The sequence below is a fragment of the Xenopus laevis genome, chromosome 6L, assembly GCF_017654675.1.
Source record: "Xenopus laevis strain J_2021 chromosome 6L, Xenopus_laevis_v10.1, whole genome shotgun sequence".
NCBI classification, from domain to species: domain Eukaryota; kingdom Metazoa; phylum Chordata; class Amphibia; order Anura; family Pipidae; genus Xenopus; species Xenopus laevis.
The window spans coordinates 105,897,005-105,915,942 of record NC_054381.1 but is presented as its reverse complement, the minus strand read 5'-3'; the positions used below and the strand labels follow the sequence as shown (position 1 = coordinate 105,915,942).

The 18,938-nt window shown below is 36.2% G+C and overlaps 1 protein-coding gene across 3 annotated transcripts in view; it reads left to right on the top strand.

Annotated features, from left to right (window-relative positions):
- The window catches only part of znf407.L (zinc finger protein 407 L homeolog), a 287,296-nt gene that overhangs the window by 111,044 nt on the left and 157,314 nt on the right, over positions 1 to 18,938 (top strand). For all 3 annotated transcript variants that reach the window (XM_041566348.1, XM_041566349.1, XM_041566350.1), the window contains exon 4: positions 11,114 to 11,188. In XM_041566348.1, the coding sequence (XP_041422282.1) occupies positions 11,114 to 11,188 (75 nt within the window). The remainder of the gene's footprint in view (positions 1 to 11,113; positions 11,189 to 18,938) is intronic.

The following is an 18,938-nucleotide window of genomic DNA, read 5'->3' as shown; positions in this document are numbered from 1 at the left end:
TAGGACGCTACTTTTAACATGAAGAAATAAAAATTACTCTTTTACCTCAACTATCAAGGCTGCAGGAGTGCGTGCATTCTCTTGTCTGAAGATTTTATTCGCCCAAGCTACGGGTTCGGGGCACAGCACCCGGGCCATCAGATAGACGCGGTGAGTGCCAAGCTAAAGCTGAGTTCATTTTGATTTGGATAAGAACTGTTTGATTGCAAGTGAAAGGCCTGGGGTTTGGACACCCAGGCCATTCCGTTCCATGCGGTAAGGATTACCGTGTGGCTGCTAGTTACCTCAATCGTTTTTAAAAGAGCGTTATGCTTGATTTGCTTAAATTGTTTAAATTGGTTTAAGCGATTGGGGTTAACTTGCATATATATATCCATATTCAAGTTTGTCCACCTGAGATTAGTAGCCAGCGATCTTTTTCTTGTTTGGTAAGTAAATCACCAATATTGATAGGGTGATTGCAAACACAAGTACTTCAAAGCTCCAGTGCAGTTACGGATTAACAATAAATGTTTCCTATCCTTCTACAAGTTAGAAAATTAAACTAATCTCGTTAGTTTCTGTGGGTAACTGCTCTGGTTCAATGTAGCATGTATATTAGTAAATGGGACCTACAGCCTATAGTTCTTACATTTTATATGCGCAGGGCTATGCATCATTAATAAGACACTGTTTGTTTTATTTTCTTTTTCTTGATTCCATAGCATTTCTTTCTAAGGTTGTCTTCAGCGCGTGGAACTGTGCTATAAAGACGTTCTGAATGATTTTTGTGTGTGTGTGTGGTTTTTTTTTTTTTTTAAACTTCATTTACTTTTTCCCCCCTTCATTTTGCATTACCCTTGAGTACAGTTATTTTCGAATAAGCTCTTGCAAATTTTCCTTGGGGTCACTGGTTTCTAAATTGTAATCCACTCAGAGTAAATTACTATTTTTGCAAATGCATCAGAATTCTATGTTAAAGTGATGTGTAACAGTTGTGAATCTTTTCCATTTTTACAGTATGAATAGCTATGTTACTGCAACAGACAGCAAATATGATATACATGTTGTATAAACTATAAAGGACTGGCATCTCCTCAGGCTAGCACAGACCTTAAGCAGAATAAAAAGGAAATTACATACACTGCTTAGAGAAGAAATGAAAGCAACCCCAATATAAGCAACATATAATGTCATTTTACAAACACAGCAATGTAAATTCCACAGGCCCCTTCTTCCTTATTTGTACCAATATATCCCTTTTAATCACTCATAGTATATTACTAATAATTAGGGATGCACCGAATCCACTATTTTGTATTCGGCCAAACCCCTGAATCCTTTGCGAAAGATTTGGCCGAATACTGAATCCAATTCCTAATTGACATAAGCAAATTAGGGGTGGGAAGGGGAAAACATGTTTTACTTCCTTGTTTTGTGACAAAAAGTCACACGATTTCCCTCCCCACCCATAATTTGCATATGCAAATTCCGATTCAGTTTGGCCAAAAAAAAAAAGCCAGAATCCTGGATTCGGTGCATCCCTACTAATAATGTAACATACAAATGACTCGTCAAACTCATTTTAAGAAACCCATTGCATTATAGGGTATGAATTACTTCCACACACTTAAAAGTTAATATACTTATAAATTAAGTATTTATGCTGTAGGAGATTTTTTGTATGAATATATATTTTTATTTGTATAGCACTCCTTGAGGTCAAAGCACAGTACAGCAGAACAATAGTACAACAAACAGGGGGTCCTTGCAATAATAAATATGAATATGTACAAAAATACAATACACATAAATATAAAGTTAGTTACAATACAGCTTAACTGCTTAGTGTCTAGGAGACAAAGGGATGGAGGTTTCCTGCACCATAGAGTTTACAATCTGGATTTTTTAAGATTTTTTAAATTATTCACACTCTTTTGAGGTCACTATGAGAGAAGAGTTATTTACTTCTACTTTACCTCCATTCAATACAATACTCTTTTACTTACTATATTTTTACTGATCCTTTCATATATATAAATAGAAATAAGTATTCATTATGTTGAGAGTAGAATTATTAGACAAAATTACAAAAATGTATGTGGGCATTTTCAGTAAATTATTTGTCTTTAATCAGTGTGTCAGTGTCATTGGGCTGCTGTAATGATCTGTCTTCTGAACATGCAGCTACATGAATTCAGAGATCTATTTATCAAAGTTCAAATTTGTAAATTGTACAGTTTTTTCTTTTAATCAGAATAGATGCACAATTTTAACAACTTATTACAACTTATTAACAACTTATTTATTAAGTTAAAAATTTGAATTTAAAACACTTGATGTAATAAAACAGTTAAAAATGAATAAATGAAAATTCATATTTGACTCATTTTCAGTGGGTCTAAATTTTGCCTCGGACAATTCCTATTGACTTCTACATGAACTTGCGGACATTCGAGTTTTGGTAACCCTAATTCGAACGAGTTTTAATGCAAAAAAACAAACAAAAAACAACTTAATTGTGGTAATTTTTAAATGGTAACATTTTTTAATTTATTAAATTAAAAATTTGAATCTAAAACACTTGATGTAATAAAACTGTTGAAAAAGAAACTTGAATAAATACATTCATATTTTACTCATTTTCAGTGGGTCTAAATTTTCTCCTATTGACTACTACATGAATTTGCAAACATTCGAATTTCGGAAACCCTAATTCGAATCCGTTTTAGTGCAAAAAAAAATAAATAAAAATAACTTAATTGTGGTAATATTTAAATGGTAACATTGAGAAATCAGCCCTTTATTGTGACTTTGGTTCTTCATGGTCCTCTTCTGTTAGCGTAAGTGGTGTCTGTGTGTGTGATTGTGCCATTCAACCTGCTATTCCTCCAGCTGATTGCTAAATGTAGAGGAAATTTATAAAATTAGACCTGCATTCATTACCATTACAATGTCCTACCCAAAAGTCAAACTAACAGAGCCTGCATTAAACCATCACCACATAACTCTCTTCCTCACCTAAGTTGGGTACAATGTAGACATTTGTCTACTTGAAAACATAGGATATCTGGCTATGGAATGGAAGGATTCCAAGCCAATGCAGGTGTTAAGAAGTCAATAAGCTAAGTGTAGTATTTGGCACAACTATTTGCTCTCAAATGCATTGGCTCAACTGTCTAATAGCGGACACTGTTAGGAATGTTAGGAATGATTGACTTATGTGTGTGCTTGCATATTCAAATCTTTAGTTAACATGACTTCTACAAATTACTTTCTTACTGTACTGTTACACACACCTGCCCTCTTTGACTAGCGTAGTGGCTTTATAGAGAAACATACTGGCAAAGCTCTTTGGGTTTAAACAAATGGACAAGCATATTTGTAGTAATATGAAGCTGTAAGATTTATATATTTAATCTAGAACAGGTTTATATAACTGTGTGTTCCAGTAGCCCTTAAAATGTCATCTATTATGGTTACAAAAAGTTACACAGAAGATGCAATCCATACTGTTGAAAATTTAAACAAACATGGCTGTTCAAGGCTAGAGGTCTTTGAGACTTAGAATTTAACATAACTGTTCTGGATCATAGGCGTCTAGAACACACAGATTTTATTTTTCGAAGAACAAATAATAAGCCTTGTAAACCCAAATTACAGCAAGAAAGGAAACAATTGGTTTTAAATATGAAGCTTTCAATTAATATAATCATGCCATGAAATTATCTATGAATCATCTGTAAGGCCTATGTTTTGATTTTAAAGAACACAATTTCATGTTGCTATATACCAGCAAGCATAAATACAGGGGTATATGGGTACGTCACAATTGCTTGACCATCTACTTCGAAAACCAGATTCCAAGTTTTGGGTCCATTCATTCCTTGAAAATGTTCTTACTGGTTTTACATATCTGGTTCACTTAAAAGGGATTGTTCACCGTTGAGTTAATGTTTGGTATGATGTCTAAAAAATTTGCAATTGGTCTTCATTTTTTTCCCGTTTTTAGTTATTTAGCATTTTATTCAGCAGCTCTCCAGTTTGCAATTTCAGCAATCTGGTTGCTAGGGTCCAAATTACCCTATTAACCTTTGATAAAGATAAGTACAGATGCAGCCACTTTGGTTTGTCTGTTTGACACAGAATAACTAAACACAGATATCCCATTTATCTCATTTAACACAGAAAACTGTGTCACAACATCCCATCTAATTAAAGCATTCACCATTGTGAACAATGGTGCTTTGGTATGCTAATGAAAAGGTTAAATGCATTAAATGAGTTAAGATAACTTAAGATAACACAGTTTCTTCAATTAACTCTGAGTCATGACGCATTTAACTCACAAATCCAAGTGGCTTCATCTGTAATACAAAGTAGCAATAACAATACATGTGTAGCCTTACAAAGCATTTGTTTTTTTAGATGGAAAGTTGCTTAGAATTGGCCATTTTAAAAATACTAAAAGTTAACTTAAAGGTGAACCACCCCTTTAATTTGTTAACTTTTATTGATTCTCAGATTTCATTGGGGGAAAACATCTATAAATGTATTTTTTTTACAGAACCATCATAGTCTTAAATACTTAAGAATTTCAGTGATTGTAGTGATTTTTGAGCTAGTGCTCATTAATGTATAATAACACTATCTGTCTAGACTTGGACTTTAAATTGCATCCTCGGCATACAAAATCTAGTAATTGTTGTATTCATTTGCTAAGCCTATATCCGTATGTAAAGTGGTTTTAGGGGATTCATGAAGCTAATGACCCATGCTCTTCTTACATAGCTTAACAACCAAGTAAGCAAAACTTAAGTAAATATAATGTTTATAGCTTTTTATTATAAGTTAGTAGGGGTTCTGATTTTAAAGATTTTTGTATTGTCTCTCTGTGGGGAAGTAGATTATAACTAGACTGGAAAGCTTTATTGATGACACTGTGATATGATTATTTGTTAATATTACCACAAACTGTTTTCCTTGAATAGTTCCCTATAAATGTTGATTGTAAGATGATGCCTTTCAGTCTGTGTTTAATTTTTATGGGAATTGTGCAGAGGGAATATATAATAACAATAAATGCTTTTGCAAGTTGATGGGTTTATAAATATAAATAGTACTCGGGCTTTTCTATTAACACAATAATAAACATCAAGTGATTATCTACTGATTTTATGCACTTGCACATGATTGAGACACATAAAACAGGCACTCAAATCCTAGTGCTTTACATAAACAGAGCAAAGGTCCCACCAAATACATCTTGCCAAGTACTGCATCATCTGAATCTTATTGTGACTGATAGACTGTGTGTGAATGTATGGCTTTTTAGCTGTGTTCAACCACCCTAGAATGTATGCTTTTGCCTATGTGGCCCTTTCCTCAGTGCTACTGTATATTAGGAGAATGAGAAAAAATAAAAAGTAAAGGATTTACTCTATTAAAAATGGCTTGAAGCTGTGGGTGGGGCATTTTTAAAAAGTGCTTAAAGATTGGTGTATTACTACTAATATGCTGTATGCAAGGAAAAAACCTAAATTAAAAAAGAGAGACCTATTTATTTTTGTAAATTCTTTAGGCATATCAAAGCTACATGGCGATTTGGGCTGTTGCCCTGATGCAAAATATGTTATTAGGCAATGGCTAAATAATATACTGTTCCACACTGTCTATCACGTTATTCTTGTGTTAAAGGAGAACCAAACCCTTGATAATAAAAACCCCTACCCCCCTACCTTACATAGACCCTGCTCCCCCCTTCCTAGGTGGTATCTTTGGTAAATGCTCCTAACTCATACTTACCCCTGCAGATTCAGGGCATCAAAGTTTACGGGCGCCATCTTCTTATCTTCTTAATCTTTGGAAACGGAGTGGTGTAACGGTTCATGAGCAATCTTCTGTTTAGCAACAACTGCATATGCGCCAAAGTCACAGAAATTACCAAAGCACCGGAAGAAGACCCGAAGAGTAAGATGGCGCCCATGAACTCTGATGCCCTGAATCTGCACCGAGGGGCAAGTAAAGAGATAGGGGCAGTTTTCAAGGGTACCACCTAGGCTGGTGGGGGCAGGGAGGGGGGTCTATGTAGGGTAGGTTTTTATTAGCAAGGGTTTAGTTCTCCTTTATAATCTTTCTGCAGGCTGTAGACAATGTATACAGACATGCCAAACCCACCATTTCTTTATCAGGAGTCTCCTTAAGTTAAGCCCCTCTCACCTGTTCTCCCACAGTAACAGGCCTGTCTCCCGCTGTCAGTAATTTGCACCCCTGAAAACATACTTACCTGCTCCATTGAAATGCATAGAATCGTCACCAAAAGTTCTAAGCAGTGTATCAGGGAGCATAGAAGGGGGTGGGGTATGTGTGGAGTGGGGCTGGGCCATGGTTTGACAGGTGCAGCCAAGATACCCCACTTTTGTTTAAAAAAAAAAAATGTTATGCTTTTTTTTTGTTCTGCATGGTTTTGGTGATACTGAGATTTTTTTTATCATCAATTTTTAAATAATAAAATTTTTGTACTGGAGCATATTGCTAGCACAGTCTATTCTTATTATGTTAGGGCTTTCTTTTCTGTAAATGTGTGTGTGTGTGTGGGGTGGAGGTAAAAATATGTCATTGACATAGAATATACATTTTATAGTTTGAGAGCTTTTTTCAAAACTCATTGATGTAAACTGTATTGTTGCTCTCCGTTTTTAGACCATTTGTATAACTGATAAAGCATTTAGATGATGTGAAAAACTAAACGTATTAAGCTGGCCAACATAATGCAAAATTTGAGCTTTCTTTTGTCTTTCTAATGGATTTAGTAGATACACAATATTATTACCTATACTTGCAAGCTAGTGGCCATATACCTGTTGAAAGCTTTGTCGAGCCAAAGGATGCTACAGTGACTTTTTAAGTAAGTGACAGGCAGCAGCAGCAGCTTCAGTATCTCTCTGACTTATCACTTCATGCTTTCTAGAAGCACTCCCTGCAGCCAGTGTGGGTTCTGTAGTCCTAGATGAGGTCTTCATGGGTGCTGACCATAAAAAGTTCATCAAAGTAATGAGGCGAAGAGAGAGCTTGGCGCTCATGGGCAGAACACGGCACCAAGGAGTGTGAACTGGCTCCAGCTGTGACAATAAAACAGCAGGTGGCTACTGTCATTAGGGGTGGCAGATGAAGCAGGGGACTAACACTCAGCCTACAAAACTCTCATTTGTTAGCCATGACCACTGTTCCATGCAAAATAGCTTCCATCTCAGTCAATTTTACATTGCAAAATATTACACAGTCACCATAAGAAAATTGGAGCCATGGGTATAAGGGAGTCTCCGTGATTTGACTAATTTATTTTATAAGAAAAAAAAATACCCATTTTTACATTAGAGAAAAGGACTATATGTTTTCAAATTAATCTATAATGATATATTTATTTGTAATGTATGGGAAGCGGAGTGTTTTAACCTTTTATGTGGGGAGGGCACATACAACATATGTCCACAAATACAAGAAATTATGGAAATCTTATTCTCATTCTGTTGAACTAAAAATGTGACCCTGCTGATCACTGGTGGAACGATCTGCATTCAGTACACACAGTACATTTAATATCCTTTCCTAATGCATAATTATGCAGCACTGCAAAGCAAAATGCAAAGAACACAAATAGACTTTTAATGTCCTGCAAGTATTTATTTATATACATTGTTCTGACTTTTACTAGACACTTCTGAAATGCTAAAAACACAACTTGTGGTAAAATAGCAACCCAGTATTAATTTAACTTAATTTGTTTTTAATAGGTTAAAGGGCACCTATCATCTAAAAATTATTTCCCCAACCAGAGGAGCAGGCTAACAGAGCTCTCACCCCAGATGGGGGAATCAATAGTATGTTTTGTACCATACACAAGTGCTCCCTCCCGCCACTGGGAGCTCTTGATGCAGGTGGCCATATTGGGGCACACATATATGCTTAAAGGAACAGTTACACCAAAAATGAAAGTGTTTTAATGTAATGAAAATATAATATACTGTTGCACTGCACTGGTAAACTGGTGTGTTTGCTTCAGAAAGACTACTATAGTTTATATGAACCAGCTGCTGTGTGGCTATGGGGGCAGCCATTCAAAGCTGAAAAAGGAGAAAAGCCACAGGCTACACAGCAGATAACTGATAAGCTCTGTACTATACATTGGGATTCATCAGAACTTATCTGATATCTACTGTGTATCTTGTACTTGAATGGCTGCCATGGCTACACACACACCAGCTACACAGCTGGTTTCAGGGCCGCCATCAGGGGGGGGACAGGAGGGATAGTTGTAGGGGCCCGAGGGTAAGGGGGGCCCGGCCACGCCGCACTTACTTGATTAGCCTGGCCCCCCTGCTTTCTGAGAGCTGCCGACTTGGTGAAGGCAGGGCGGGAGCACGGGGGGGGGGGTATCTTCTGTCCATTACTTTCCCTTATTGGTCACAGAGTTGTCCTGGTTGAGCTGCTCAGGGATTGGATAGCTGAGGTTTGAACTTCCCCTCCAGCTCATCCAATCACCATGCAGCTTTACCGGGACTTACTGTTCATTTAATGAGAAGTGCCCTGTATCTCAAGTCGGGGAAGCAATTTTTAGTTTATTGATGCCCTTTAAACACATTTCAGCCCATATACATAAATATATATGACTTTTTACAATGTGGTTATTGGTTCACCATACATTGCAAAGGAATAGTTTGTGCTAACTGCATTCTCCATTAAATAGCTAAGGGACACAGCAATAGTAAAGACCAGGAACAAGCCTCTTCAGGATTATCTGTTGAAAAATAGACTGTGCAGATGTTAAAGGGGATCAAACCCCCCCTCAAATGAATTGATGTATACTTACTCAGAGCCTTTGCAATTTTATTTCATTATAATTTTAGCTGCTTTTGACGTAATAGAAGTTTTAGACTGCTAATACCCAGGTTTTGGCTCAATAGCTCTCTCTGAAGGAGTGAATCAGCTTCTCAAGGGTTACTGAGCAACAAGAAGTGTATAAAGTATGCTTATATAGGGCTGTTAACACTGGACTTAGCAGAGAGCTGTTGATGCAAAAACTGGATATTAATAGTCTAAAACTGCTAATTTTCCAGAAACTACAAAAAATAAAACATTAACAAAAATTGCAAAAGTGTTCAGTGGACACTTCATATTTTGGGTTTAGATTCTATTAAACACTAATACATAATACATAAAAGCAAAGAAGTAGAAACTGGTTCTGTGCTTTAATACCTTAAAATTCAGCAAAGTTGTTACAGCAAAATGTCAACATGAATTGAGTGCTTAATGTTGGAAAATGTAGAACATGCCAGTTTGATTTGTACCCTTTCATATCTGTGCGGGTAATTAAAATCACTTTTTCTTTTGCATATTTCATGCTTTTCGTGTGCATAATCAAAAGTCATTTTATTGCCTTTTAGCAATTAGTAATTAAGTTTATGAAGGACAGCTGTAATACGTAATTAACAAAAATATTTGCAAGTCCATTTCACATTGGAAGTTGTAACAAAAACACATTTGCTTATGGAGCGAGCCATGTAAATTTTCAGCTTTTTGATGGGTGTCTGAAACAAGTCATCTTGCAGCATAATTAAACTTCGGCTCAGAGTTCCAACTGCTGTCGCCTTACATATACTGTGTATTGTATGTCTCTCTTATAATACATACCGTACATTTGTTTCATTCAGATTCATTTTTGTGTGGGTGTTTTTTCTTTTAACTTGTGCTTTAACAAAAGTTGTTAATGGAATTGTTAATGGAAATAAAAAAAAATTGCATAATGAAAGATAATGGAATTCTAAGCTACATTCTAATATTCAAGCATAATTCAAATATATTAAAGGATTTTTGAAAGTTTTGAAATGTCATTGCTGTTGATAGCAGATGAAATTGTAAGGACCTATTCCAACCAACTTTTTAGCTGGCCTTCACTTCATATTTTGCTTGGTTAAATATTAGCCTTCCTACTCTGGCTCTTTCCAGCTGGCATCTGGCAACCAAAAATCAGGTTGTCCGTGAGACTTTATTTTTACTGTTCCTGTCATTCCTTTTATTGCCGATTTTCCTTTTTAGAACTTCCAAATGGCTCCTTTAAATTTGTACATAAACACAACTGTCTGTTCTGTAATGGCTATAGTAAGCACGGCCTGTTCTGCCTTCATTGGCAAAGCTGAATTAGTGACCGGCTACAATTAAAACCTCATTGTAGGTATGTCTAGGAATAACTTTATTTATAAAGTGCTGTAAGGATATGCATCGCTGTACAGTCAATGTATAGAAGTTCACGCAAAAAGGACAAGTAACATAACAAATACAATGAATATAAATAAGTACACAGCGCTTAAAGGAGAACTAAATCCTAACCAAAGAAGTAGCTAGCAATGTTGTACATAATGTTTTGAGCTTCTGTACCAGCCCAAGGCAACCACAGCCCTTTAGCAGTAAAGTCTCTAAGTGTCTCTTAAGATGCCCCAGTAGCTCCCCATCTTCTTTTCTACTAATTCACTGCACATGCTCTGTGCTGCTGACACTGAGCGTAGGGACTAACTCACAATATACAGTACATGTAGAATAGTAATGTCACACTATAAGACTGATTAGTAATAATTACTACATGGCAGCACAGAAGCATCCAAATTTAATAATCAGCCCTGTAGCATCAGCTTATATTACAGACCAGCCCCAATTTTCTGCTTGATAATTAGCAACAACCCCTAAGTTAAGCTTTTCAACAGCTGATCAGAGCCCACTGAGCATGTGAGTGTCACAGATACTTTCTAAGATGGTGACCCCCTGTGACAAGTTTGAAGTTCTGGATCATTGCTGCTATTGACAAGCTGATGCAATAAGTTTAGTATATATAAAACATAGAATTTTTATACACATTGATTTTTAGGGTTTAGTTCTCCTTTGAGTGCCATGTTGTCAAAGAGACAATATGAAAGGCTCCTGCCCGCTGTAACTTACAGTCTACCAGAGATGCTTGTTAAAAAATATTGTAACTTTGCTATAAACTGGTACCTGTTCCTTTGATACTCTACAAACTGGAAATATCCATCTACTTTGTACTGGTTTCATTTGTCTTGTGACTTACGTTCTTTGTATTTTTCAGGGTGGCCTTTGTTATGAAGAAGCATTTGAACACACATTTACTTGGAAAGCATGGCCTGGGTACTCCAAAGGAAAGGTAAGGGTTTTTTCAATTTGAAATCATTACTAAATTACATTGAATTAAGTTAGTGTTTTTTTAAGCAGCATTCAGTACTGTTAATCTCTAAAATGAGTAACTGGCATAGTTCTAGTTACATTTTCATGTCTTTTGAGTGAGCAGCTGAATGTCTTGTATACCTTGTGATCCTCTGCTAGGTAGAACATATACTCTATGGAAAAAGACGAAGACCCCTTCCATTTATTAAAATTGGCAATTTAAGATAAGCCAATTATTATTATCAACACAGCTGACACCACATCATACAATAAAATTCTTGATGATTGTGTACAAATCACAGATACGGACTTCTAGGACACACTGATTTATTAACAAATATAAATATCATGTCAGCTTCGACCCTGTGCACTAAGTCTCTATCACTGTTGCGTTTCATGCCACGTGGCACTTCCTCAGAGTATGGCATGTTTTTTCACAAAACACAACTTTATAGTTATCCACAATTACAATTTCACTCAAATATCCTTAAAGGGATATGCACTCAATTCTAGATTACCATGTTACTAGTTGATGTTTGTGTGCTTTATGCATTGTGATGCAGATTCAGGCATCGGAGTTCATGGGCGCCATCTTCAGCCCCTTCGGTAATCTTCAGAATGAGACTGGCGCTTCGGCAATATTTGTGCGTTTCGGCGCATGCGCAGTTGTCGTGAGACAGAAAATTGCTCCAACTGCGCATGCGCCGCCACGCTCTCATTCTGAAGATTTCCGAAGAGAAGAAGATGTCGCCCGTGACTTCCAATGCCTGAATCTGCACCAAGGGGTAAATAAAATGTTAGGGGCATTTGCCCTGATAACATTTAGACTGGAGGGATGGGGTCTATGTAGGGTAGGGCAGTAGGGGTTTTTTAATGTTAGGGTTGAATTCTCCTTAATAAAGCTCACATAACTCTAAAAGTCGACCTTTGATAAATAACCCCCTTTGTGTTCCATGATCATTCCACGGCTGATTTTAACATCTCTAAGAAATGTTAATATTCTAATATCAAACAGGTATTACGATTTCAGGGGTGTTCCCATAAAGCATTACTGCTAAACTCTAACACCCCCCTCCCCCATAGACCAGAAGGGAGTTACTGCTCAAACTAGTTCAAAAAGTTATGCCAAACTGACACATTGGTCCATATGGATAAATATTTCAATTTGTTAACACTTTCTAGACTGTTAGAAGTGCCAACTGCTTGGAATCCTTTAGGCTTTTAATTTTAGTAAATCAGACCCTTTGTTTTCTTCGGAGCTGTTTAGTATACCTGTTGATGTTATCATGTGTTAGAGTGTAGTAGACATAGATGTAACAGACATGTTGGTGCAATGCACAAGTATGAAAGAGTGTCACATAAGTATCTTTGGGAATAGTATTTAGATGGAAACAATTTTGTGTACATTTTTCACTTTGCACTGAGCCTATTAATAATAAAATAACCTTTATGTGTATATGTCATTGGGCGCATGTAAGTTCAGTAGCCAGGCAGATCTTCAGTCAAAAATTTGTGCTTTATTTTTTTAAGCAAACGCAGAAAACAATATGCAAAGATGCAGTATACACTTTCACCAGCAGGGGGTCAGCAGTAACCCTGCAAGCATGCACCTGAAGCTGCAGAACTACCTCTCACAAAGGCTTAACACAGACTCCCCATGATTTCAGTCTGCAGCTTTTTATAGTTTCCAGACTGCTCTATGTTGACACCATGTGATCAGCATCTACCTTATAAATATTTATTGAGAGGCTGCCCACCCCTTTAGGAAGTGTTTTTTTCTGAGAGCTCTAGGTAAGTGCTTCATGAAACTTTGCACAATCAATTGCACTATTATATATAAAAATAAAGTTTTCCATGCACACTCTTGTGTATTAACATGTAGCAAACACAGCTTTCAATACAAAGTAGGCCTCAGTTTGTTAACCAAAACTAGTTTACACCTAAACAAAGTATTTAAATAAATTATACATAGTTATTTACACAGATTACTGGCCAGCAAACATAATTAACATTAACACAAAAAAAAACTAAATTCAGCCCATCACAGTATATTATTAAGTTCAGCTATTTTATGTTTATATTCAATAGATACATGCTCATGGGTGCATTGACACTCTAGGAGATCTTAGGCGTCCATAGACCCTCCAATTTAGCCAGCCTGTCAAGTTCTTTTTCTTTTCTGCACCAGATATCATTCATCCATCTTCTGGGCTATAGTATATATAGCTATAGTAAGAGAGCACCTAATTCTGCTGTAGTTAGTCCAAAAGCAAAATGTCTTGTATTCAGAAGGTTAAACAATGCACTGAAGTGGGAAACAGATTTAGTAATACCTCTACACAATAGAGTGCTTGTGAGTGTTTCTTAATAGCTATAATAATATGACTATAATAACATGTTGTCCTGTCTGGGAAAAATTGCAGGGGAACACTTACATTTTCTAGTCTGGGCTGTTGTATTACAAGAGGATAGTTGCACAGAAACCTGTTTGCAGCTCTTCTAGGTATTATTTGCCCTAAATCCCTTGCATAACTTTTTACCTTCCCAAAATTTGCCTAGACACTGCCACCTATTCTTATTGATTATCTCTAACTTTGCTTATTAATCCAAGACATGGCTAAACTATAGCTGACACCTCCCCATTGGCTCCCTAGGGAAATTAAAACATGTTTTGGAAACTAGGGTTATTCTCTGACCTTTCTGCTCTACTACACTCGTCAATCTCTGCAGGCTAAACGCCAAAAGGATAACTTATAAATCTTAAGGCCCTGTACTTAAGTCATCACAATAAGAACTCAATGATACCATTAGCGTGGTCTCACTTTAGTATCATCTTCTAAATTACCTTGGTACAAATAGAGGTACAAATAAAACCCTCTCATAAATTTTATGGTGCTTGGGATAACACCAATCTCCCTCTGTTTGGGTGCCCTCAGACTTATTTAGGAACAGTGGATTTGACTATTTAATGGTGTAAGAAAACAGATTTTTATAATATTGCATAATGGGGTGAGGTATTCAAATGTAGGCCATAAGTAAAGAAATATGTGACACCTTTGTGCATTTTATTTTGAGAACTGCCAGTGTTTCTGCGATAGTTTGCCTTTAATTTGCCTTATCCAGCTTTGTAAAAAGTTTAAGATACAGGTAATATTAAAGAATACAGTTAGTTACTTAACATTTCCTTCCGTGATGCTTTTGAGTGGCTGCAGTAAGCAAGAATGTCTCCATCAGCAAACTAAATCTTTATTCCCTTCCAAATTATATTACTTTTTTCTTACCTGTTTAAAACATTAATGCACTGGCTACAATAGTGCAAGCTTGCTACATTTTAATTTCTCCAGGACAATATAATCTGTTTACTTTGTGCGCTTTGGATGTGGCTCTGCTCTCTGATAGGTTGCATGTTAAAACAAATTATGATAGAAGTTAGCTAAACAGGCTATGGCAATTAAATTAATAATGCATTTACTGTGCTATTATTTAGTCTTAATGCTTTGACTGATATATGCAAAAATGGTAATTTATTAAAAGCAAATTCATGTAATTGTGCTGCTGAGTTTGATGGAGCAAAAAAAGTTGTCAGCATGACTATCATCAAAGTGGAGCGAGAGAGAAAAATCCAGAAATGAAAGACATTTATTGAAGTCAGGACATATTGTCTGTGATGGCAAATTCTATCAGCATTGTGTATACACACACACACACACACTAAAATTGTATTTTGAGAACTATCAAAGTAAGTGTTGAACAGATTCTCCTGTTCTCAGATACTGTACATTTATATCTTTAAAATGGTAGGATTTAAGTGGGAAGAGTAGTGCAAAAATCCAGGTTCATTACATTTTGAAACCCCATTCTCCAAAAAGCTCAGAATTACGGTAAGGTAATCTCCCATAGACTCCATTATAATCAAATACTTCAAATTATTAAAAATGATTTTCTTTTCCTCTGTAATAATGAAACAGTAACTTGTACTTGATCCCAACTAAGATAAAATTAATCCTTAGTAGAGGCAAAGCAATCCTATTGGGTTTGATTCATATGGAAATACTTAAGCTAGCCATACCCTATAAGATCCGCTCGTTTGACGACATTGCCAAATGAGCAGATCTTTCCCTGATATGCCCACCATATCACAGGGCTATATTGGGTTTATCCCAACGTTCGGACCTAGGGACAAACGATAGGATTACAACGAGGAGCAATGGGCTCCAACGGGTCGACCAGGAACACAGCCTCCATATACATATACAGCAGATAAGCTTCCGAATTGGTCTAAAGGACCGGTATCGGCAGTTTTAATCTGTCCTTGTATGGCCACCGTTACGGTATGGTGATCCAAATTAAAGAAAGATCCCTTATCTGGAAAAACCCAGGTCCCAACCATTTTGGATAACAGGTCCCTTACCTGTACTTAAAACCACAAGGAAGGTATATATATAATTTTTTTTTACTTGGGCATCACATTCCCATTCTCTATTTGCCCTGCAAAATATTATATTATTAAAGGTGTTTGATCCAATTTTCAATGGTAGGTTTATTAAGGGTCGAATTGTAAATATGAATTAGAATTTTTGAGTTTGATTTTTGGTCAAAACTCACAAATTTGATTTGGGAATAAACCAAACTCAAATTCAAATTTGAGATTTATCTAACCTGGACCCTGGGAACAATTCGAATTCGACTATTCACCACCTAAAACCTGCCAAGTTCATGTAGACGTCAATGGGAGAGGTCAAGTGACCTATTTGAAGATGTTAATAGCCTTCCTGACATTCAAGTTTTTTTCTGAGAAAAATCTTGATTTAAGTTTTTGGGTCGATAATCTTCATCTGAGTTTTTTCTTAAATGACCTCCCATTCGAGTTGTGAATATATTCAAATTTATTAGAGTAAAAAAAATTCACATAGACTCGAAATTCGACCTTTGATAAATCTTACCCAAGTGTCTGTATATATTCCCTTGTTGTAAAATACTGGTAAACACTTTGCCTTGAAAATGTTCAATTCACAAAGCTGTTGGGAAAGTATTGCCATCTCAGCTTCTATGTCATTGGCCAGTCAAGCAGAATCATTAATAGCACTTCCCACTTAAATCCTACCATTTTAAAGATATAAATGTACTGTAGCTGAGAACAAGAGAATCTGTACAACACTTGATACGGATAGTTTTCAAAATACTATTTTCTTGTGTGTGTTTGCAATGCTGTTAGAATTTGCCATCAGAGACAACATGTCCTGACTTCAATAAATGTCTTAATTTCTGGATTTTTCTCTCTCGCTCCACTTTGATTATAGTCACAAATTCAAGTTGGGAATAATCCAAACTCAAATTCAAATTCAAGATTTTTCATACCTGGACCCTGGGAACAATTCGAAAACGACTATTCACCACCGAAAACCTGCTGAGTTTATGTAGACGTCAGTGGGAGAGGTCCAGTGACCCATTTGAAGATGTTAATAGCCTATCCTTCCTGACATTCAAGTTTTTTTCGCAGAAAAAACTTGATTCGAGTTCATCTGATTCCAGTTTTTGGGTCGATAATATTCGTTCAAGTTATTTCTTAAATAACCTCCCATTCGTGTTGTGAGTATATTCAAATTTATTAGAGTAAACAAAAATTCACGTAAACTCGAAATTCGACCTTTGATGAATCTTCCCCCAAGTGTCTGTATATATTCCCTTGTTGTAAAATACTGGTAAACACTTTGCCTTGAAAATGTTCAATTCACAAAGCTGTTGGGAAAGTATTGCCATCTCAGCTTCTAGCTGACTTGCCAGCCAAGCAGAATCATTAATAGCACTTTTTATGATAGACATGTCTGTAGGTTCTCCCATAACCTTTAATAAGAGATAATGTAAATCTTTGTCAACATTGTCATTCCTGTGTGCTAATCACAATGATTAATTGAATAACGTGAGGATACAGGGTTGCTTTTTGCACTGAAAGTGAAATGGGTCTTAACACAAGTCTTTGCACGTCTTGTAACACTTTTAGAAATTGACATTTCTCTCTGCCAAATACTGCACCAAAGTCACACACATGCCATCGCCTCCCAAGTCAACAAAAGTTGCATGATAGGAGGTGAACTTCACACTGTTCTCTGCTGCTTGTGTGCATTGTCAGATGAAAATCATATATAATTACTGTGTTGATGTTTTCACAGGTAAAATAACATGTCACACACTCACTTGGAAGAAAAAAAGCCTCCCCGTAGTCTGATTTTCTGATAAAATGTTAGAGAGCTTGCTTAGTCTACATAAACACATGTTGTACATTGGTGTTCACCTGTTTTTATTAGCGTAAAATTCATTAATTGCAGAGTTTTCTGAATTCCTTTGGTCAGTATAGAAACCCTTAGTACCCAGAGCTAGCATTTTAACTGTAAAAACATTGCAGTTTCACAGGAGAAATTACTGTATAATTACTGGAAATATATTGTCTTTAAAGGGGTGGTTCACCTTTAAAGGAGAAGGAAATGATAAAATTAAGAAAGCTTTATTAGAAAGGCCTATATAAATACACCAGTAAACCCTCAAGGTAATGCTGCTCTTTCAAAAGAAACACACCATTTCTTTCCTGTTTTTGTGTATACATGAGCTTCTGTATCAGACTTCCTGTTTTCAGCATAAACCTCCTGGGCTAGGGCTTGAGCATGCTCAGTTTGTACCTCTCTTCCTCTCCCCCTCCCTTTCCCCCTCTCCTCCCTGCTTTTATCTGAGCTATGAGTGAGCAGGGAGAGACTCAGGAAGGAAGTGGTCACACCAAGCTAATATGGCAGCTGCTATCAGAGAGAGTTTCTAGAGCTTTTTACTCAGGTATGGTAAAGCATTCTACAGAGTAAATATAGTGTTATAGCTTGCACTATTGGGGCTAATCTATTGGCAATAAACTGCTTTGGTAGCTTTCCTTTTCCTTTAAGTTAACTTTTAGTATGTTATAGAATGCTAATTCTAAACATTTCATTTGGTCTTCATTTTTTATTTTCTATAGTTTTTGAATTATTTGCCGCCTTTTGAATCTTTTCAGCATTAAAATGGGGCTAACTGACCCATCTAAAAAACAAATGCTCTGTAAGACTACAAATTAATTGCTATTACTACTTTTTTTATTGCTCATCTTTCTACTCAAGCCCTTTCCTATTCATGTTCCAGTCTTTTATTCATATCACTGTGTGATGCTATGGTAATTTTTGATCCTAGCAACCAGAATGCTGAAATAGCAAACTGGTGATATGCTAAATAAAAAGCTGAATAACTCAAAAAATAATAATAATAATAATAATAATAATAAATGAAACCAATTGCAAAGTTTCTCAAAACATCTCTCTACATCATTCTGAAAGTTAATTTTAAGGTGAACAACCCCTTTAAAAATGTGACTTATTTGCCTCAGACAACCCCACTCATTTTTTTTCCAATTTAAATTGGGTTGTTCCCAGGCTCTGTTTAGGAAACATATGAGGTTGGCATTGATTATTTCTGTGGCTGTGACCAGTGGAACGCCTATCTCTGTACCTGCCTTATTTGTTTCACTTTAAGGCCACATGTTCGTAAAAAGCATAGCTTTTACATGTACTATAATTGCCTCTTGTATTAATAGCAGAGTATGTGTGCCAAGGGGGAATCGTATCTCACAGTAAAACTAAAAAAGTAAGTGGTTTCCCATAGCTGGAGCCACAACGTGTGTCCCTTGAATCCAGCTGTTTGTTTTATAGTAGCTGTGA